This window comes from Conger conger, chromosome 4 (genome assembly GCF_963514075.1).
Source record: "Conger conger chromosome 4, fConCon1.1, whole genome shotgun sequence".
Classification (NCBI taxonomy): domain Eukaryota; kingdom Metazoa; phylum Chordata; class Actinopteri; order Anguilliformes; family Congridae; genus Conger; species Conger conger.
The window spans coordinates 6,464,015-6,486,226 of NC_083763.1; the positions used below are offsets into that span (position 1 = coordinate 6,464,015).

The window sequence follows — 22,212 nt, forward strand, 5'->3', positions numbered from 1 at the left end:
GACCACACCTGCTGATGGAGCACCACCGCCACTGGCCACCCCCTCGGCTGAGACGGTGTTGGACCTGTGGCAGCATAGGTGTGAGGGCCTCGATGCAGATCAGCAGCAACAGCTCCGCGCCCTCCTGATTTGGGCTGCTCGGTGCTGGATTTCAAAGTCATAGTCATGTAGGGCTTTGATCCACTGAGCCACCTCTGGCTCCCTGTAGTTGAACTGTCTGTGATAGGAAGCCCTTCCCGTAGAGGTAGGGCCTGAAGTGGTGCAGGCTTTCCACCACATGCTCCTCCCTTCTGGGCCAGCTCAGCGCCCATCCCCACGTTGCTGGTGTCAGTGTCCACCATGAACTGTCTGGCTGGGGTTGGGGTAAGCCAGGACAGGGGCCTCTGTGAGCGCAGTGTGGAGCTGGCTGAAGGCCGGGGGGCAGGCGTCGTCCCACCCGTACCATCGACCCTCGTCGTCACCACATGCCCCAGGAAGGTTGTGTCTTAACCTCAGCAGGTTGTATTTTTTCTGCTCAGATGCAGCTCTGATCGCCGGATGGCAGTGAGGACCGTGAGGATCGCAGAAATGGTTCATGGCGTCGCCAAACTGTCGCATGCACCAACAGGTCGTTGAGGTATATTACACCGTGGCTCTAGGACTAGTCAGCTACCACCCCTCTCCATGTGGTGTTTGAAGGTGGCTGGCGTGTTGCACAGTCCGAAGGACATGACTGTGAACTGCCACAGACCCTGCCCGATGGTGAGCACAGTCTTCCTTCTGGGGTCAGCTCCACCCTGCCAGTAGCCACTTCGGAGGTCGACGGAGCTGAACCAACTGGAGCCGGTGATGTGGTCGAGGGTGTCGTCAATGTGGGGGAGTGGGTACGAGTGTTTTCAGGTTGCGTCGTTGAGGCATTTTTTAGTTGACGCGGAACAGCCAGGTGGAGTCTACCACGGGTACGGCTGGAGCTGCCCAGGGGCTGATGACAGGGGGCTGATGACTGCTGCTGCCATCTCCCAGATCTTTTGCTCCGGCGCCTACTGCTTGGCCCGCGCTAGCCGGTGGGGGCGCAGCCGAATGGGGGCGGTGGCCCCGGTGTCGATGTCGTGTTGGACCGGCGCTGGTTAAGTAGCAGACGGTGGAGCAAAAGATCTGGGAGATGGCAGCAGCAGCCGTCTAACAGCCCCTGAACAGCTTCAGCTGTGCCCTTGGCCAAGAAAGACTCCACCTGGCAGTTCTGTGTTAACTATCGACGCCTCAACGACGCGACCAGAAAAGACACTTACCCACTCCCCCGCATTGATGACACCCTCGACCACATTGCTGGCTCGAGAATGGTTCAGCTCCCTGGACCTCCGAAGTGGCAACTGGCAGGTGGAGCTGACGCCAGGAGCAAGGCCCAAGACTGCGTTCACCATCGGGCAGGGTCTGTGCCAGTTCACAGTCATGCCCTTCAAAATGTGCAACACCTCCGTCAACTTTGAATGCCTCATGGAGAGGCTGCCATTGATGTTTCCCAGAGCCACTGTGTCGTATACCTTGACAAGCTGCTGGTGCACGTGACAGACTTTGGCCACACCGTGAACCATCGCCACAAGATCCTCGCTGCCATCCGCCACGCAGGGCTGCGCCTGAGCTCCAAAAACTACAACCTGCTGAGGTGAGAGACGACCTTCCTGGGGCATGCGGCCACGGACCCGAATAAGGTTGCTGGGGTGAGGGACTGGCATTTCCCTCGTGACGTAGCAGAGCTACGTAGCATCCTGGGCCAGGCGTCCTACTACAGACTGTTCGTGAAAGACTATCGAGAGCCTCACGGACGAGGGTCGCCAAAACGAGTGGCACGACGCTTGTGCCTTCAGCCAACTCCGCACCGCGCTCACGGAGGTCCTGGCTTACCCCAACCCCAGCCAAACGTTCATCGTGGACACTGACGGCAGGGACGTGGGGATGGGCGTTGAGCTGGCCAAGAGAGGAACAGGCGGTGGCCTACTTTAGCCGCAGCCGCTCTAACACAGCGGGAACTATTTGCGTCAACTGCCACCCGCCCAACTTCTACGGGAAGCGCTTCCTGTCTCAAGGAGTGGCTGGAGGTGGGGAGGTTGCTGGTGTGGACCGAGGTGTCGGCGATCGACGCGGAAACCAAAGCGTACTACTCCTAGTGGGCCACGCTCGTCCTGAGGTGGGGACTACTGGGACGGCACCGGGACAGGGGGGTAGGGTGCAACCGAGCCGTCGAGCACAGCAATAGCCAAAAAGTGTTACGTGGCGATTGCAGCATTACGTTCTGATGAAAGGACCTAGGACTTAACTGAAAAGAGCAATTCACTCGGAGCAATTCTTAACGAAGGCGATTTTTTTGAGCAACCGAGACACACAAAAAAAAAAGGAAAGCGCAAAAAAAATAAAAGTATGATTGAGGAAGAAGCATGATAATTAGAGCAAAGGCAGCTAGCAAATGCAATGTGAGCAGTGGCAGCATAGGAGTGACAGCATAGCACAAACAATGCAGCAGAAAAGATAGCCAGGTAGCGGCTATGGCTTTAGCATGGAGAATGAGCCATGCAGCAGCACGAAATGAGCAAGGGGGTAAGGGTGGTGCTTTACACAGCCCCATCCCATTAGATGTATGGATAATGTGAGGGGGCGGCGCTTGTCGAGTTGTAAATTAATCCTTAAAGGGGCACTGTCACAATTGTTTCAGTTGAGATCATTTTGATTAAATGCTTATGTGTAGGCCTTTTCTTTTTAAATCACCGTCAGTGTAGCCGTTTCCTAAACATGGGGCAAAACTTCTAAGGGCAAACAAGTCCAGTGGGTGGCCATCCATAGACCAGTCTGCATTCAAGGGTGGAGTTTGAACGCCCGTTACCTGGGAAACCCAGTGTGACATCACTGGACGCGTTTGCCGTTAGAAGCTTTGCCCCATATTTAGGAAACAGCTAGACTTACGCTGATTGTAAGAAGGCCTACACACATAATTTAAGCATTTAATCCAAATAGTCTCAACTGAAACAAGCGTGACAGTCCTCCTTGAAAGGAATACACCAACATTTTAGGGAACTGTACCTTTCTTCCGATGAAGAATTTTCATTTTTGTGCATTCACTGGCTCGGTTTTCATATTAGCATAATGTGTTAGCTTAGCATTAAAAACTTGAAGCCTATAGGAGTCAGCAGCCTACCTCCTTCAAAGTGAAGAAATACACCTTACAGTAACTTTGAAGCTGTCTCATTTACACAAGGTATTGTGTATTTGAAATACACATGCGGGAACCGACTAACTCTAACCTAACGACTAACCGACTCAACGTCTGTTGTTTTTACAGGAAAAGAAATTGTAAAGACGAGAGACGTTGTTTTTGGAGAAGTTAGACGGTTGGAACTATAACCGCTGAACACACAGGTATCTTTCCTCAGCACACATGTATCTAGCTCTACCTTGGTGCACGGATTACTGCACTCAACCAGCGGAAGATGGAAGGATACATGTGTGTTCAGCGGTTATAGTTCCAACCGTCAAACTTCTCAGGAAACAACGTCTCTCGTTTTTACAATTTTTTCCCGCATGTGTATTTCAAGTACACCGTGTGTAAATAAGACAGCTTCAGAGTTACTGTAAAGTGTATTTCTTCACTTTGAAGGAGGTAGCCTACTGACTCCTATAGGCTTCAAGTCTTTATGCTAAGCTAACATGAAAATGCACAAAAATGAAAATTTACGGGTAAGTCGAAGAGTTACGGGTAAGTCGGAAAAAAGGTTTCCCAAAATGTTGGTGTATTCCTTTAAGACGGCTTCTGTTCTTTTTAAAACGGCAAGTGACTCACACTTTGCAGGGGCACACGAGCCAGCGCATTCTGGATAGGATTCTTTTGTGTATAAGCCTCCGTATAGTCCGTTGTGAAGTATCCGTCCTTGAAATGAGCAGGAAAGTTGCTACTTTTCAGCTGTGGATGGACAAAAGAACTTCATTATTACAAGATGAAGAGGTATTAGTCATAGTACAGCTTGCTAAAATCCACAGATTAGGTACAGAGGCTAATGTTCATATTTGATCCAGACTTCCCAGACAACAACAACATTTATACTTTTTTCAAAATGACAAGGACCACAGTCTGTGCTGGGCACAAAAGAACGTCCATGAACGTGCTGTGTCTTCAGTCAAGTGACACTGTCACTGAACTATAAACGACCCTTAACAATATGGTTTTGGTAAGCACTGTACCTGCTCAAGTCGTTCTGGGAGAAGTGACTCTTTTGTGCCCTTCACTGGGGGGTAGTCTGCTTGCATGCTGGTCAGTCTCGGTCCAGTCTCTGGAAGAACAATACAAAATATTAAATGGTATAATTTGCTGCAAAAAGTATTTTCTCCTCATGCAACTGCATGTATATTAAGCATAATAATGGTCTTCTTTGGCAAGACCAGCAATAAACATTTCATACGAAAAGGCGAGCATTGCTGGGCCGAACGGCCTGTTCTCGTCGTTATGCTGTGTTGTTATGTTGTGTTTTAAATTTCCGCTTTGTGCTCTTGCCTTGATTAGCCATCTTGAAGCCAGGGGAAGGGTTGATGGGCAGGACCCGGGGTGCTGTCCTGCGGGGGTACTCCGACGCTGTGGTGGCGATGTACGATTGGCGCTCCTCGCCGACCGGCCCCAGCACCACATCGCTCTTCGTCATGGAGGCGGCGGCAACCACCACGGGGGCCACAGGGGCAGTCTGAAAAGGGAAACACCAGGTCTGCCTCAGTCAGGTCCGCGGGTCCCGCACATTCCGCACGTTATGAAACAAGCGCATCGCCACGGCATCTCACGGAGTGCAGGCTCCATGTAAACTGTCCCTGAATGACTGATTGAGTGAGTGAGTGACCTGAATTTGCCCCAATGTCTGCCCCAGGCCACAAGGTGAGCTGTGGGGGGGGGGGGGGGGGGGGGAAGGCAGGGATGGGATTTTACCTGGCAAAATAACTTGTATGAAGTGGACGTCATTCTCGCGCGGTTTCGCTCAGGATCCAGGTCTCCCTTTGGGATACAGCTGAAGTTTCTGTCCTTCTTCACATGGGCTATGTGGACAGGCTCTGAACAAAACAGGGCAATCCAAGTTATTTAGCTAGCGCTTTTATCCGAAGCGACTTACAGTTGCTTAGACTAATTGGGGGTCAATACCCCCCCAGAGCAATTTAGGGTTAAGGGGCTTGCTCAAGGGCTACACTGGTGCTTGAACTACCAATCTTCCAGTTGCACCTTGGCAACTAGGCTACAGGCTGCCCCAAGTCTACTCCAATATTTTATCTGCAGACTGGTGTTAGAGTACATGGTCTACTCCATTTAAAGATTGTACCTGTAATATTATGGTATTAAGTGAAAGTCTACGCAAGCAATGCAATCTCACCTGTCCAAATTCCAGGATGGTAATCAGTGGTTGAGGTTTTCCAATCTTCTTGTTGGCGCCCAAAATCAATCAACTGATGTTCATGTGTTTGGTGTATTGCTTCTGAGCTGTGGAACAAAAGTTAGGAATGGCGCATTTTGATCAATAAGTCATTGGACGTGCCCCTTCTATGAGAGGAAAACAGTTATTATTTTCCCTCCACCACCCAGCAAAAAGTAATTGATTTAAAAAAACTGTTAAAATGATTAGGGATTTCCATAAGTGCAAATGACATACCTCACAGAGTCCTTCTGTTGATAATGAGCACTGTAGGTGGTTTGACGCTCATTAATCCTTTCTGGGTCTCCTATTGTCAACACAGAACCCTATAGGGACCATGTGCAAAATGTAAATAATAATAATTATTATTATTATTATAATAATTATTATTATTATTATAATAATTATAATAATTATAATAATTATAATAATAACAACAAAATAATTTGCATTTCCAGAAGGAATCTTTTAAAATGACACTAAACATTATTTATATATTGATTTATGAATGATTATGAATTACCTGTATCATAGGCTTCCGTGGAGCACACCAGCGGAACTTGTACGTGCCACTGTATACTGATTGGAGAGGATGATCGAGACTGTACTGTCGGCTCGTTGTACCATCTAGACATGTGATAAAAGAAAAAATATCAAATAAAACCGTTACAATACAGACATATTATTCCAAATTAACAGATTTAGGACAATTCGGGATTCAAATTTAACAGATTTAGGGCAATAATATTGCAATTTCTCATCGCACACCTATAAAACCTGTAAAAAAAATGTTTCACTGTTGAAAACTCAAGTGAAGTCTTCTTGTTTCTAATACATCTCACCTGGTTGCACGGTGAATTTAACGGGCGCAGATTTGGAAGAGGAGCCAGGTTGTTCCTTCTCTTGTTGCTTCTTGCGGACCTGGCCTGGTGTAATTGTGCTGTTGATGTCATCTGTTGAAGAGGGATTTTGGAAGTGGTCTGCATATGTGCTCTGGTAGTTAACAAGCCTTGGGCCGCCTTTGATGATTTTGCCGGTCCAGTCTAGTTTGCAGCAGGGCACGTAGACTGGATAGCAATGTGATCTGCTTTTTTCCTCGGCGAAGGCAGAAAACGGGTCTTTGGTCATTTTGGCTGCTTGCACGTTCATGGTGTTCGTAGTGGTCATTTCACCTTGCTTCTCAACGGATCTCTGAACAAGTTTTGCTGACTGCATCTAGTAAAAGGAAGATAGTTTAGCAAAATGTACAGTGCTTACGGATTAAAAAAGTAGGTGTAAATTACTATTTGTTTTATTGTCAGATGAGTACAAGTTTGATTATTTTCAGGATGCATCTAAGTCAAGCTTTGTGTTCGGTTAAAACCTATGATTTGGACTTGTTTGACTAATTTAGTAAAGATTGCGGGTCCGAGAAGTGAAATGCAGCCGGTCATAATACTTACGTTTTAAAACTAGAAAGCTTCAAACACTTTACAGCATTTATAAAGGCGCCAGTTTCAAAATGTGACGTCATAGAACCAGGATGGTCCAATCTTGCCACAGATCCTATAGGACAAATAAGTGTGACGTCACAACAGCAAATAACTTACTTCCGGGTGGATAACGGCTCTCGCTCTGCTGCCTACTGACGTTGAGGAATATGAATAGCAGGCAATGTTCTCCGTGTCTTTTAACCAAGTCGATTTTGGAATATAAAATAATTGAACGGAATTGTTTTATTTTCATAATTTATACGATTTATGGTCTCGCTAGCTAATGTAATGTTAACGTTAGCTCTCAGCTCCCCGTAACGTTGTATTTAACGCTAGCTATCCAACATCGTTGACTGAATAAACTTGCTAGCTAGCGTTATTACCACCTAAACAATTTAGCTAACTAGTTTTACAACATGCAAGGTCAGATTTAACGTTTCGTCGTTTCATGTTTGTAAATATATCATCCCACTGTTTCTCTATACATCTGCCGATGAGCTTTTAAGAATCGGAAAAATCTCAATCCACTGGTCCAGTCGATTTTGAAATAACTTTACATTGTTGTGCGGCTGTGTGGCCGCAGGAGTATCTTAACGACCTCTTTACATTCTGATTTGTTCTACAGAATAGGACATGTACTATGCATGCATGTCCAGGTCGTTTCTTCCCCCTAGCCACCTAATGACCGAGAAAAGAGCTAAGGTTACGCTTTAACAGTTTGCAACCAAATATTTAGTACGTTTGTACCCAAAAGAAAATTGGCTCAGGAGAAGGGTTCAAATAAGCTTCACAATGAAATCGAAAGATGTCCCGCTTGACGCTTACGTCCACAGAAGCAACTATACATGTGGCAAATAACAACTGATTTGCATTTTTATTGAAACATTTTTTCTTCTTATTTTTGAGTAAAATATTTTTTAGTTATAAAACGATCGCTCACACACTAAGTTACTAGCCCCAGGATTATGCCACTAGAAGGCGCCAATAGACCAAAATTACTCTAGCCGTAGAGCCACTATTATTTTGATGGCAGAGTTGGTATTACAAAATGCAACAACGAAGAGGAAGTTTCCTGTAATGTTCATGCTGGTGAGCACAGGTTTGATAATGACAGAAATACATTTTACTGACCACTTAACTGATTATCAGTGTAGTGTACTTTGCGTGCGGCTCGGGAAAAAAACTACAGTTTCGCGGGAGCTGGGAGGATGTGATACAACTACATGCGTTTCCGGTCATAAGAGCCCCTCTTCCTGGTTTGTGTTCTTTCTGGCTGCTCTGACGACCGGGTGGGTCACATTGTATATGTAGCTGGGGTTTGTCCAGTATATTTACTACATACAGCTAGCCATACACATTAATGAAATTAAGTGGAGTTTGTTCGCTAACTAGCTAACGTTGCGGATGGGCGAGTCCCCAGTTAGCAGAATAGCAATTAGCACGCTTAGCGCACATGTGTTTTGCCCATAGTGCGTAGCTATCCTCGCCGAGATTCAGTAGCTTTGCCAGCTGTACGAAGCCCAGCCCATACTCCATACCAATGATATGTACATCGCTCTCGTGTGACATATTGTTACTGTGTCTAGCTAATTTAACTAGATTTAATATCAACACTAACTTGCTACCCATTTCGAAGATAGTGGTGGTAAGCTAACTAATTTCTAACGTCTTACAGCCTGCAAAGATGCAGATATTTGTGAAGACGTTGACGGGGAAAACCATCACCCTCGAGGTGGAACCCAGCGACACCATCGAAAATGTCAAGGCAAAGATTCAGGATAAGGAAGGTAACGTTAATCTACATGGCAATGCGATTTAAGGTCATGCTAGTTGTGTGTCTGAACCGGATCCTTGTAACAACCGAGTCACACTTATCTAGATAGGCAGTGTCAATGACTTTAAGTCAATGTGTCAGAATTGGGCAGTGGAACTGGAACGGAAACCAGCATACTGTACATGATAGGACCAGGTATACGAAGCACAGACTTAAAAAAAAAAAAAAATCAGGTAACATCTTCTGTAATGTATGTAATCGGCCACTGTAACCCCACTGTTGTCATGAACTTGTCTGTTTCAGGAATCCCTCCAGATCAGCAGCGCTTGATCTTTGCTGGCAAGCAGCTTGAAGATGGCCGTACATTGTCAGACTACAATATTCAGAAAGGTGGGAGTGTAAAAATTATTGCGATTGAGCATTCCACTTGTGAATACATGTGTCATAATCTGCTATAGTTCTCTTGACAAAAATCAGTTTGCGTTTCTCTGTCCTTAACCTGCCAAAATGTCCGGATGCGCTTTCAGAGTCGACTCTTCACTTGGTACTGCGTCTGCGTGGCGGAATCATCGAGCCATCTCTCAGACAGCTGGCCCAGAAGTACAACTGCGACAAGATGATCTGCCGAAAGTAAGAACGCCAGGACGCCGACAATGCGCGGGCAGCACCGAACTCTGCTGCACAGTTCAACAAAGTTTACAAAAACGTACTTTCGTCTGAAGGCAGTAACTCTGACTCAGTTTCTCACATCCGTCCCACGTAATTGTTCATTCTGGGAGGGCTGAGCGGAGTTCCTGTGCCATATGCAATTGTGAGTAATTGCAGCTGGGTTCCTGCCTCCTCTCCCTGTGGCGCCCAGTGCATTGGCCAGCGCGTCAAACCGCCGCAGCTGCCCCCATCGCTCCATCGCCTGGCCGATCTCTCTGCGAATCGTGCCTCTGATAATGATTGAGGGCAGATGCAGATAACAACAGACCTTTTAAGCTGTATTAATTGGCTTCTTTTGTGTGGAGGGATAATTGCGGCGCAACCGTGTAAAATGGCGGTTGATAATTTCCCGCTTTGCTCGGTTTCTCCGGTGCAGGTGTTACGCTCGCCTTCACCCGCGCGCTGTCAACTGCCGGAAGAAGAAGTGTGGGCACACCAATAACCTTCGGCCCAAGAAGAAGCTGAAGTAAAAAGTGGAATTGATGTAAAACTGTACAGAAACACTCAATAAATGTGAGTAAAACGAGGAGGTAACCGGGTGCTTCTGTTCTCTCTGCTCTTAAGGTGTAGCCTCTCTATAGTTCTCCAATGCCAGAAATCAGGGTCATGGTTGACCCTCAGACTGGCATAAGGATTTGACCATAAGTTGACCCTAAAACTGGCATAAGGATTTGGAAGGTTGAGAGGATTGTTCTGTAATTATAACCTGACGTTTTGGTCTTGATATAAAAAATAAACATAAAAACATTTTGATTGCTTTGCAAATATAAATGCACTCAACACTCTTAAAAGTCCTGCCCCGAACAAAAAAAAAAAAAGTGCAATAAATGAATGATACCTTTTATTCCCAGAAGTAGAAAGAGGAAAAGAATAAAACAATTTTTCACACTTTGGCCAAATGTAATGACATTATTAAGTATGAAATACAGAAAAAGAATGCAAACGGAGTCATAATACCTAAGTATGCACTTTTATTTAAGACCAATTATGCCATAGTCAGACATTCTGCTGTTGATATCTTATGCATTATTAGGAGCAATCAGCTTTACTTTATAAATTCAGCATTGTATAACCTCTAGTTTTATACACATAAAAATAATTTCTAAATGATTTTGACTGCATAAATCTTCTAATCAGTTCTAAAGTGTAATACAATGTTCACGTCTCCCTACAACATGCAGTCTTCAGTTCTGTAAACAAATCTCTAAATAGTCAAAAGTGTTTTTGTTTTTTTTCCTTTTTCCTCAAACTAGGTAAACTAAAATACACAAGACATCAATTTTTAATTTTGAACGTGACATTAGCACACACAGATCGTTGATTGGCTGATAAAGCTGTCAAAGCTTCTGCAGTAGGTCCATTAACACAATGTGGGGCTGTATAAAGACCAATATGACAAAGGACAAAATCAAAATGTCTCTGCTTTGAATGTTTCATTTTCAACTCCCAGTCTTTTCTTCCCATAGACATTATAATTCTCCCAGTTTTCTTGAATAATGCACTTTTTCTTGTTAAAGAAATATAACCATATTCTTAATCATTATTTAAAGATGATTATGAATATACATATTCAAATTTAATTTTTGCATTACGGGCTTGCTCTCTAGTGGCACCACCTAATGAGTAAATTACGACTATTTCATATCATTTTGACACGGCTGTGTACTCAAGACCTCTCACAAACTTACACATCAATGGTTTAGCAGGGTTTAGAACAGAACTGCAACGAGAGGGTACTCACAATTGCATTAATATATTTGAGGAGTCACCAAGTTCTAATGGGCATTCTTAATGGGATACGAACAAGCAAAGGCTGCTTCGTCAGACTTAATCCCTAATGAATGTGTTCTTTTATCAGCGTAATTACGAGATGGGAATACACATTGAATAACTGCATATAAGATTGATCATCATAGACAACGTATAATGACACCATATTGATCTGCACTCAAGATTTGTGTAATTCTTTTGTGTAAAAAGAATAGAATAATTAATAGAAACTGAGTTCACGCAATACTGTACAGTCCCATTTTCACGTACACTTTATAGTATAGAAATTCTACACGGCTACCAGGGCAAAACAAAGCAAATGGAAGCAGTTGCAAATCCATTGCTGTCAAGCTAAAAGCTTCCTTGTTTAGAGGATAAAATCACGGCTGCTGAGATTAAGTGTGTATCCAGCTCTAGCAACTGCAAAATCTAGGGTAAAATGTTTACAAGCCACAAATAATCCACTTAACATGAACATCAAATTAATCTTTTGCAAGATCCTTGAAGATTTTACTGTGAATTCAATGCGTCTAATTACCTACGAAGTGTTTTGTGCAATTATGTTCAATAATCATTCAGACATGAAGCAAATGACGGATGTGAAAGTTCTATTAGTTAGTTCTATAAGATGGTAGAAAAGCTCTGCTCGGGCACACATTTTTGGTATGTTCTGAACTCTAACTCTAATAATACATGCCACACCTCTCCTCCCCTCCACCTCGCCATCCAACACATTTTAATTATCGGTTGTAATACAGTTCCACCTTAGCATCAGGACTGTCACATAGATTTGATAACAGTAATTAAACCTGCAACCGTTGCATACCTTTTTGTCTTGTTCTGTAGGTGAGAGTAATCGGTTATGAAAAATTGAAAATAATTGTTTTTACCCTTTTCAACAGTTCAATAAACACAAAAGATTAAATTGGTACTTTCTTAAACAGGAAACATGGAATAATAATATCGCATAACAGATTCTGACAGTGGGGATGGGATTTTCTACATGAGGAATTTAGTCCATGTTGTCTGATTATCTGCTTAAGAAAGTGACAAAAAAGACATATGGTTGTACCATAATTCCAAGCAAGTGAGTTAACTTGCGATTCTTTTCGTCTTAATGCTGGTAGCTGATCACTTACACTTACATCGGTAGCTATAAGGTCACAATGAATCGGAAATGCTGCAACATGAATTACTCAAAGATAATGTGGGGAAACTGATTTCATGGCAACATAGCCGTGCAGTGAGTATTGCTGTTGCCTCTCCGCAAGAACGTACCAGAAAGGTACCCAACAAAGGCCTTTCTGTGTGCATGGTGCATGTTCTCCCCATGTCCGTGTGAGGTTCCTCTGGTTGTCCCACTTTCTAAAGACATTCAGGGTACATTAATCAGAGAGTCTAAATTGCCCTTAAGAGTATGAATGTGTTGCATGAATGGTGTGCGTGTGCCCTATGACGTATCGGTGACCTGTCCAGGATGCATTTCTTCCCTCTCGCCCAATGCATGCTGGGATAGGCTCCAGTCCTCCAGCGACCCTGACCAGGAGTAAGCAGTTTAGAAAATAGATGGATGGATTTTTAGTTCACACATGCCTAAGTAAACATGAAACTTCAGAATGGTCAATGTACCCGTTTGCATTGCCAAAAGAAGTAGAATGCAGCAGCAATTGTTCTTGTGACTATGTAATGTTAGTTTCGTCTACATTTTCTCCCACATTTTCTGCAATTGGCTGGAGGTTTGAGAGGATGAACCCTGCTGTAGATCTGGGGTGAGTGCTTCCCCATTCAAAGCTACCCATTTGGGGATTCTTACCGCACCTACCCATGGTATTCCTGAGTTTCCAAAACTCAATATCTATAAGGTAAAAAATTGCGCTTGTAGTAACAATACTACTCACTGTAGTCTAGGTAATGCCAGGACTAGAACAAGCTTATATAAAAGTTTGGCCCTATTCTCTGTTGTTGAGACTGACGAGAGTTTTTGATAATACCATGAAGTACCTGGGATGAAGCAGAATGACTACGTGAACCCCGTCACTAAGGAACAACGAGAGAAGAAGAAAAAACGCCTATGCGGGTATTACCGTACCATAAGTTCACCACGTTGAAAAGCATCTAATTTTCTTGTAATGGACTGTGCTGTAGCAGAAGACTCCTAAGAGACAGGCAGCCCGTCCTTCTTGCTTTCATCTTGTGCTGAAATGTGCTTGTGCAAGAGTAGATATGGACATGGGGCTCATTCCAATGGCTTATTTTTCACCTCTTTTCGTGGCCCCTGACCGGGAACTTGATCGAGGTCCACTATCTTTTAGGACATTCCAACCCATTTAATGTTCCATCTAGGAGCCAGAAGTAGAAGTTAGGAACTCCCAAACACTTCTTTGAGCCAAGGAAACATGAGCACATCCTTTGCGGAAGTATTTTTTTTCCCGGAAAGCCTGACCTGATAAATGATCGACCTGTGGATCCACCCCCTTGTATCCACCGTGTCTGTAACTGACGTGCCTTCGAACTGACCTTTGAAGGAGAAAGGACATTCTATTTGCCTAATTCACATTTTCTCCATCTTCACATTTTCTCGCCTTTTTCCTAACCTCTCCCATCGGGTGGAGCTAGGAGCAGGAAAAGGTGCCAGAAAAGCCAAGCCGAGATGACATAAGCAATTGGAAAGAGCCCCTGCTATCTCTCCCTCTCTCTCTCTCTTTCTCTCCCTCTCTGTCTCTCTGGTGTCGGGTTGCAGGCTATTTGTCGATTAGCTTGGCCAGGCTCTGCCGCAGGTCGTTCAGGTCGAAGATCTTGACGTCCAGGACGTCCAGGGCCTTGTGCACCTCCCGCCTGGCCAGGTCCCGCTCATCCCTGGAGGAGGCCAGGGTGTGTTCGGCGTGCTGCACTCGCTGTTCCAGCTCCACGTTCCTCCTCTCCAGATCCTGGTCCCCCCAGGGAAGAGAGGAATCTCATCTGATTCAGCAAATGTTTTAGTAACCAGAGCCACCGTGCTGTAACATTTCGGTCATTCAGTCCCTGTCACACACCCACACACACTGAAGTCATCCTGACATTCATCAACCCCGTGGATGATACTTCCTTATTTCCCTTGCATGGAATGGGGCAAAGTAATCATTAAAATACATTATCTCTGCCTGCATGACTTGGGGTCTCACTATTAATATTTGCTTTCAGTTACCACTTTTATGTGCCAGTTGCAGCTGTTATGTCAATGAACGGATCGAGGAAGGAGGACTTTGTGTTAAGTCTTCCTGGGAAAATGAGTTCAGAAAAACTACAGTACATGAATAAAGCGCTCTGTGCGTTCTTGACCTTCCAAGCCAGGATGACACCAAGGCGTCAAAATATTTTTCTCTTACCGCTGCAATACAGATCGGTGGTCAGCTGAAAAAAAACTGGGACATCTGCTCCGAGCTCACCTGTAGTCTGCGGATGGCCTCCGCCCTTGCTTGCTCCAGCTCGTGGAAATCCGATTTCTTGGCCTGCAGAACGTGGATTTCCTAGAACACAAGTACACGGAGCTTCAGTTCACATGAAGGCCGCTGTACTGTACTTGGCTTCATCTTTTCCTCACGTTCACAAATCACAAGTCCAGTTTCAGGATTTTGTGCCAACTTCTGGCCTTAATTATTTAATTGACTCAATCATGTCTTAAATGCCAACCATTCATCTGACATTTACCGACTACAGCTGCAGATCCTAATGATTTCACTGTGCTCAAGTACAGGCTTGAACCAGGCTCATTTATAGAGCTGTCAGTGAATGAAAAACAAGGCGAATGGTTGGAACAAAAAACAGAAAACCAGACCGGCCTTCGAGGACCGGAGGTGTGCACCCCTGCAGTAAGTAGAGCAACACAAATCATCAAATCTGGACCTTGAATCCAAATCCAGCCCTGGTTTTCATTTCTCCCAGGTAATTGGCCGAACAATAAAAGGGGGATGGACAACCAGCAGTTCTCAGACCCTGAGGACCGTGATTTGATCAAATTAGCTGTGACAAACTTCCCTTGTGATTTTTCATGGCAATCTGAAACGAGGTCTACGTTAATCTCTGCCCGTGTGTCACTGGGAGTCGTCTTCATTTTGGGATTAGCGTCATTTGTATATTTTGGTCCCACACAAGCCATTTGCACAAGCCACTGAGCAATAATGTGTAAGAAGGAAGTAGAGCACAGTTGAATTTCAGGTTATTATTGCATTCTTACCAGCCTCAATTAATTGAGTAGGGAGTATTCTGGTGTACTATGAAATTCAACACAGATATAATTCAAAGTTTAAAGTCAACAAGAGAGGCTTACACAATGAGTCAAGCAGAAAAACAGTCATTTTCTGTTATTTAAAGTACACTGTGCACTTGCTAACGGTTGCATACGATCCTTAATATGCATACAGGTCCTGATTACTTACACCCCCTCCAATCAAACGTTGATTGAATCCAACAGTGCAAACAAACTAATTATTCAGGCCAATGATTCCCACTCAACAGTGCCACTTCTCTGACTGATGAGAAATATTTGGTTTTCATTGCGCAACCAAGCCAACTGATTGACTGAAAGCACAATGGCATATACATGCTTAATGTAATAACTATAGATTCTTCCAAGGACGTGCAATTCATTAAGTTCACGATTATAGGTTTAGTTAGAACATGAGTGCAAATCATTTGGATTTTAATATTTGAAGACGGAATCCCTTCGCCCGCTCATCTCCTATCCTCTATCGCTGGGCTGGCTCTCAGACGTCCAAAATGGAGGCTCGAAAGTGCACTTGAATGTGTCTGTACGTTTCCACAACTGCAATACACACCAGGGGCCTGGTCCGCAAAGCAGGATTACCGAGTAAAGCCAGATAACTGCACCGAGTAAAACCCAGATGTTTGCCCCCAAAACTGGCATTTCCATACTTCTATTTTTCACATTATCAAAATTGGCACAAATCCTCGAAGCCTCATCTTGGCTATATCTGGAGACGGTACCAGTAAGGAATGCCTGAAATGTTATTTTTCTTGTTAAAGAGAGTAAGTGCCTTATAAAACCGTTTGGAAACGGCCTTGTCATAATGTCACCCTGCAAACAAATGGGTATATTATCAGAATGTTCGCAAACTCTTGGGGCTCATTCCAATCGCTTATTTTTGTAATCCATTTTCTTTTTCTTGCTATTTCTTTCTACTCCGAGCTCCACCCATCCGGAGAGGCTAGGAAAAGTGGCACGAAAAATAAATGAAAACGGGGAAATCGAGAGCGTGAATTAGACGTGAATGTCCTTGCTCCTTCAAACGTCTGTCTGAAGCCATGTCTGCAGATGGGGAAAGGTGGAGCCACAGGTCGATCATTCATATGTCAGGCTTTTCACAAAAGGATACGCTCATGTTTCCATGCAAAAAAAAAAAAAAAAAAAGATTGGGTAGTCCTAACTTCTACTTCTATCTCCTAGAAGGAACGTTTAACGGGTTGTAACGTCCTTAAAGATGGCGGACCTCGATCGATGTCCGGGTCAGGAGCGAGGAAAAGAAGAAAGAGGAGTAAAAAAATAAGCCGATTGCCACCCGCTGTCCTTTCGCTGTGGGACTCTTCATCATCCTCACCTCGTCTTTGGCCTTGAGCAGGGCCTCCAGCTCCTCCAACGACTGCGTCAGCTCGTCCTTCACCGTCTCCCCGGGACACAGCCGCGCCCCATGAGCCTCCAGCTCCGCCACCTGCGGTAAAACACGAATCCCCGGCATGACCCTTCACGCCAGAAACCCCGTTTCCAGACCCCCGGAGCCGACGTCGGTCTGTACCGCCGACGCACCGCGTCAAAAATCCGTTTTATTATGTGTGCAGCGCTTTCTACAGACAGCTTTACAGAGTTAGTGCAGTGCTTTATTGTTATACTATCAATTATTGTCTAGTTTTGGAGTCCTTCCCCCTTACAAACAATTCAATGACGACAATTGTCAGGTCATCATTGCAAACCAGAATTTTCTCAAACGACCGTGATCCTGGTTAAATAAAGGTCTAACAATTTGAAAGAAACCGGGGAACAGAAGGTCCACAATGTTGAAACAGCTTTTTTGCTTTTGTACCAAACTGACCAAACTGTGTATGTGCTTCCACCATAGATGATGATAATTCCTGCATTATGGCACAGGACACAAGCATGCCCACTTTCATCTTCCACCACATTACATTACATTATAGTCATTTAGCAGATGCTTTTATCTAGAGCGACGTACCATAAAGTGCAAATCAGAACCAGGGACAAAGTGTACTGAAGACCCAAGAGCAGGGGTGCACAAGAAGGGCCCAACCGTTTCAGGTTCTGGTCTTAATTATTTAGTTTGACTTGATCATATCTTATCTGACGTGTATGTGTATACCGGCTACAGCTAGTGTACCCTAATGATGTTACTGTGCTCAAGTACAGGCTTAAACCAGGGGTAATTTATAGAGCTGTCAGCAAATTAAAAACAAGGCAATTGGTTGGAACAAAAACCAGTAGGCAGATTCTCCCTAGGGACCCCTGCCCTTGAGAGAAGTACGGTTCCAAGTTCTTGAGTGATCACATAGATTATTCTTCAAGGGTTTAAGTTTCATCAGATAACTTTCCAAGTAACACACACGGAAGCTAGAATACCCTGAATACTGAAATAATTATCAACGGTTATTAACGTCCGATTAGCATGTCTGATCCTTCTTGGCCAAGCTATGGGCTCTCACTGGCCAGAATGACTGACAGGACAACACTGGTCCGTGTGATGTGCTCTCGTCATCTTGGGAAAGAATTTCAAAGAGCAGCCCTAGGATTTCATTGCGTCATCCAATCGCAGTTCGGGACATTTGATATGCAGAGTACCACACTTTCCCACGGGCCAAAACTCCGTCTCATCAAACTCGCACGTGACAGTTGTCCTCTTGGGGAGTTCCTATTACGCAGTAAAGGACAACCTCAGCACAGACTTGGACTAATGCCTGTTAGTATGCAGTATTCGGCTCATAGAGACAACAGCAATTTACAGGCCATGTGAAAATAATTCCTAAATGAAGGAATATACTCGATACCGTAAAAAAAAAAAACGAATCGAAACGAGTCCAAATAAGCAGCCCTGCGACACTCTGGAGCAAGGCCAGCGATGTGCCTTCTCCTATTGGTCCCTGCACACTGCTGTGGGTCTTGCCCCCCACGCCCACTCCACCGCCCACTCCTCCGGCCCTGGTTCAGGCGGCTGCCGTCCACAGAGCCAGCAGGACCGGGAGGCTGACGCAAAGCACCGCAATGTCACGGAGGTGACCAAAATAAAAGTAAAAACAGCCTTGGTTTTGGCTCTTCTAAGAGCGCAGGGAAGTAAGGAATTATATTTAACCGTGTAAAGGTTATGTAAAAGCGTCGCTGCCAGATCTCTTTGGTAATTTTTCATCTCTCCTAACTAGGCCAGGGGAAGTAGGATATTGCTGTCCTAAATACCCCTCCCTCTCCCGCTCCCAGGAGACATGAACTACTTCTAACCAACTGGTCGACTTTTTTTTTTTTTTTTTCCAAGAGGCAGCCTTCCTCCAGTCATCAATGTCATGCCCTTTTGGGTTTCAATAAAACGATGACACCTGAATAAATACAGATGGCATATTACAAAATAAAAATCGGTTTCAATAACTATGGGGTCACTATTGAAGGAAATCCATACACCATTACCGTTAGACTGGGCAGCAGTGTAGTCTAATGATTAGGGAACTACTGTACGCTTGTCACTCAAAGGTTACATGTTACCAGCTATAATGTAGCTGGTGTACAGGTATACCTAATAAAGTGCTCAGTGAGTGTATATTGTTAAAATATGCTTCCGGTAAACTGCAGCTAAACCACCTTCACAAAGACCTAGGGGGAGATCCCTTGTTTCAGCCTGCACTGTCAAACTGTTCCCATTTCCATAAGTATTTACATGTCCCCATTTTGTTTCTTGGTTTCCTGGCTAAATTATGCAGCTTGCAGCTCTGCTTAAAGGTACAATAGGTAATTTTGGACTAACGGTCAAGAGAGGAAATTCAGCAACAAACACGCTCAAACCACAACACTGTTTACCCATCCCTTCTCTGTGAACGCGCTGGCGTTGAAACGCCATTGGCTGTGGAAATGATAACCAATTTTCAACCAATGAGCTTGAATTGTTGTACAGCTATACAATGTTTTGATACAAGTGCCGGCCCGTCAACTGCATATTTTGAAACCCCGAATTTAAGGACTATAAACACAGGCAGAGGGTGAGTCAACATGTCAAAGTGAGCCTTTTTCAATGACCGGAAGGGATTTACAATGGTCTTGTAACTTTTTAACACAAAAATCTTAAACCTATTGTACCTTTAAGAATGTACGGGCGTGATTACCGTCGCCCATGGAGGGCGAGAGGAGCCCCTCAGCGCCCCCTGCTGGCTGTCATGGGGACTGGCGGTCGCTCACCTTGTCGCGCAGTCTGTCCGTCTCCTCCTGGTAGGCGGCCAGCTGCTTCTTCCACTGCTCCACGTTAGCGTTGGCCTCCTGCAGCGCCGCCACCAGCTTGGCGTTGCTGTCCTGCAGAGTGAACAGCTCCGCCTCCAAGTTCATCTCGCATATCGACCTGCGGGGGCGGTGCGGCGAGAGAGTGAGGGCGCGGCCCTGGCGGTCTCGTCAGCCGTTAGCGCGAAAAATCACGTTACTTTTCGGGGTTACTTTTTCCGGTGAGGATTCGCAGTAACCCCACTGCATCTACAGATTAGCACGGTGGTCCAATTCTTGAAAAAAAAAAAAAAAGTGATTAAAGCAAATACTGTGAAAACTGTTAAGTGATATGAGCAACATTACTGCGCTGACCGTAGCATTCACAACCGGAGTTTGTCCATTTGTGATTGCTAAATAGACCTGCAGCATTTATCCAAGAGCGGCTGTCACCGTGGAGACAAGTCTATTACCTGTGCTACCTGCGCCCAGTGTGCAATATTCAGAGTTCCCTACTTTCAGATAATGTTTTTTTACAAAAATATCCACCTCCATCATGTTATTTCTTCTCTCCTGCATTTGTAATAAGGTACAAATGCGTTGCTACATGTACAATGGAGAAAGAGGGTTTGTGTGGAGGGGGTGAGTAGGGGGTTGGAGGTACACAATAGTTTAGCTACTGACTCACCATGACAACCTGCTTATAAAACCTATCATTATGTGAAATGCTGGACTGCTTTTCTGTAGAAATTAGGAACTGGATGTAAAATTTCTTAGCAGGTGGTTATGCTTGCGAAAGTAAGTGTGTGTGTGTGTGTGTGTGTGTGTGTGTGTGTGTGTGTGTGTGTTCGCGCGCGCATGTCCCTCTCCGTGTGTGAGTGTCTGTCTGTGTGTGCGTGTTCCTGCCCGTGTGTGTGGAGGGTGAGGAACACTGATGCCATGATAGTGAATGTGTGTGTGTGTGTGTGTGTGTGTGTGTGTGTGTGACCTTATAAATGCCCATCAGCCATTCAGGCTGATTAATTGAAGGATGATTCAGCACATTAAAAAGCACACGTCTTTTCCTACATTAACGTCCCACTCAGGCACCGTGGTTCTACAGTCGGAGGAACGACCAGCTCAAATTAAACAGCAAAGTGAAGTAACAGTGAAGTAAAGTTGGGAGTGTTTTGAGGAAGGATGCAAAACAGACTTTGAGGATGACTAATGGGGTAAAAATAAACAGCGTGTAAGTAGTGGGTACTATAATGTCAATGTACTACAAATCAATGTCAAATGGCAAGAGGTATATTTTGCATGTCTAAGATAAAACTCACTGTGGCGAAAAGGTTACTAAAAACAAGGCAGATGAGGAAGATTGGGCCAATTGTTTTTTGAGAAAGTATTGGTGGAGGGAAACCTGGTCGAACTCCACAGGAGACCTTTGCACACACGCTATGCTATTGGTGTGGTCAGCTTTCACGACTGTTTTTGTTTATCCTCCATTTTATTTTTTTTGCCTTTGTGCAAAAGTAGATTAAAGCATTAATTGAACTTACATCCACATCTGATCCCATAACATCTGACTGTGACGGTCAAACGGGGCCTTCATGCCTGTGCCATTAGATTAGGAGTTACTGGCTGCACTGGCTGAGAAGCACTGCAGCTTCCACCGTAATGCAATTCACGGCCGTCACACATAATCCCGTGAATATATTTGGCTCATTAGCATCATTGTTGTCCCAGAAAACAAATGAAAAAGAACAACCTATTAGAGAACGCAAATTGACTGCTCCGTAGAAAGAAAAGGATTCACAGTGACTGGATTAAAGTGAAATTCCGATGGCTGGCGTGAAGAATTGTCTCTGGAGTCTTACACCCTGACAGCCGATGCGGAGTTACAGAAATAAGTAAGTATACTTCTGCTCTGAAACACCACAGGAAAAAAATGAGACAGAAAAAAAAAAAAGCTCTATTTTACAGTCCGTTAATTACCTAGTGTAGTGTTCAGTACACAGCTACTTGTAATTATTAGGTAAACGCTTTGATTTAATTGGCAAGTACTATCAAACAAAGTTAAGCACCATATGCAAGTACTACCTTGCTGGAAAAAAAGGCTCAAGCTAGTTTTTGAAACGGCTGGTTAACTGGTTCAGACCAGCTCCATACTCAACATGGTTTGACCGGCTCAAGTCACGTACGTTTTGAAACGGCTGGTAGCTGGTAATTTCTATCTGGCCATAGCCGGATTTTACACCAGGCTATGCAAGTACGTTTTACAGCCCGGTTCATCGTACTTACCTCTGAAATCAAGATGACCTACATTTACACAGTAAAAACAAGGTAACTAACGGGCTGTAAAATAAAGTTGTACACAAGGGAGCTGCATCCCCCCTTTTCCCCCCATAATTAATGCCCTGTCCCTGTGTCAGACGCCCAGTGGGGCTTTGTTCAGATGTAATGGGGAAGGGGTGTGGACCCTGTCTGTTTGTACGGGAGACACCACCCTCACGCTGGGCTGTCTGGCCTTTGCACACAGCCTGAGGGGCACAGGAACGACTGCAGCCTGGAGAATGGGTCCGTTAACCACACCGCCCTGCTCTATTGGTGGGTTACAGTACAGTTTGTATTAGATATTGTATT

At 44.7% G+C, this 22,212-nt stretch overlaps 2 protein-coding genes across 2 annotated transcripts in view; one reads left to right on the top strand and one right to left on the bottom strand.

The window, feature by feature from the left end:
* The first annotated feature begins 8,116 nt into the window (after positions 1-8,116).
* Positions 8,117-9,891, top strand: LOC133125709 (ubiquitin-ribosomal protein eL40 fusion protein). The gene is made up of 5 exons (XM_061237236.1): positions 8,117-8,172; positions 8,559-8,670; positions 8,961-9,047; positions 9,185-9,287; positions 9,742-9,891. The coding sequence occupies exons 2-5, from the start codon at positions 8,568-8,570 to the stop codon at positions 9,833-9,835; spliced, it is 387 nt and encodes a 128-aa protein (XP_061093220.1). The 5' UTR covers positions 8,117-8,172; positions 8,559-8,567; the 3' UTR covers positions 9,836-9,891.
* A 428-nt stretch (positions 9,892-10,319) lies between these two features.
* homer3b (homer scaffold protein 3b) overlaps positions 10,320-22,212 on the bottom strand; it is a 31,162-nt gene continuing 19,269 nt past the window's right edge. The window contains exons 7-10 of the mRNA XM_061237235.1: positions 19,576-19,732; positions 16,730-16,840; positions 14,561-14,641; positions 10,320-14,062 (exon numbers count right to left, since the gene is read on the bottom strand). Coding sequence (XP_061093219.1) covers positions 13,877-14,062; positions 14,561-14,641; positions 16,730-16,840; positions 19,576-19,732 — 535 coding nt within the window. The 3' untranslated portion in view covers positions 10,320-13,876. The remainder of the gene's footprint in view (positions 14,063-14,560; positions 14,642-16,729; positions 16,841-19,575; positions 19,733-22,212) is intronic.

Excerpts from the sequence above, each read along its gene's own strand:
- LOC133125709 (XM_061237236.1), top strand. The coding sequence starts at position 8,568 with ATGCAGATATTTGTGAAGACGTTGACGGGGAAAACCATCACCCTCGAG. Across the intron at positions 8,671-8,960 it reads AAAGATTCAGGATAAGGAAG|GAATCCCTCCAGATCAGCAG; the intron begins GTAACGTTAATC and ends TGTCTGTTTCAG. Across the intron at positions 9,048-9,184 it reads AGACTACAATATTCAGAAAG|AGTCGACTCTTCACTTGGTA; the intron begins GTGGGAGTGTAA and ends ATGCGCTTTCAG.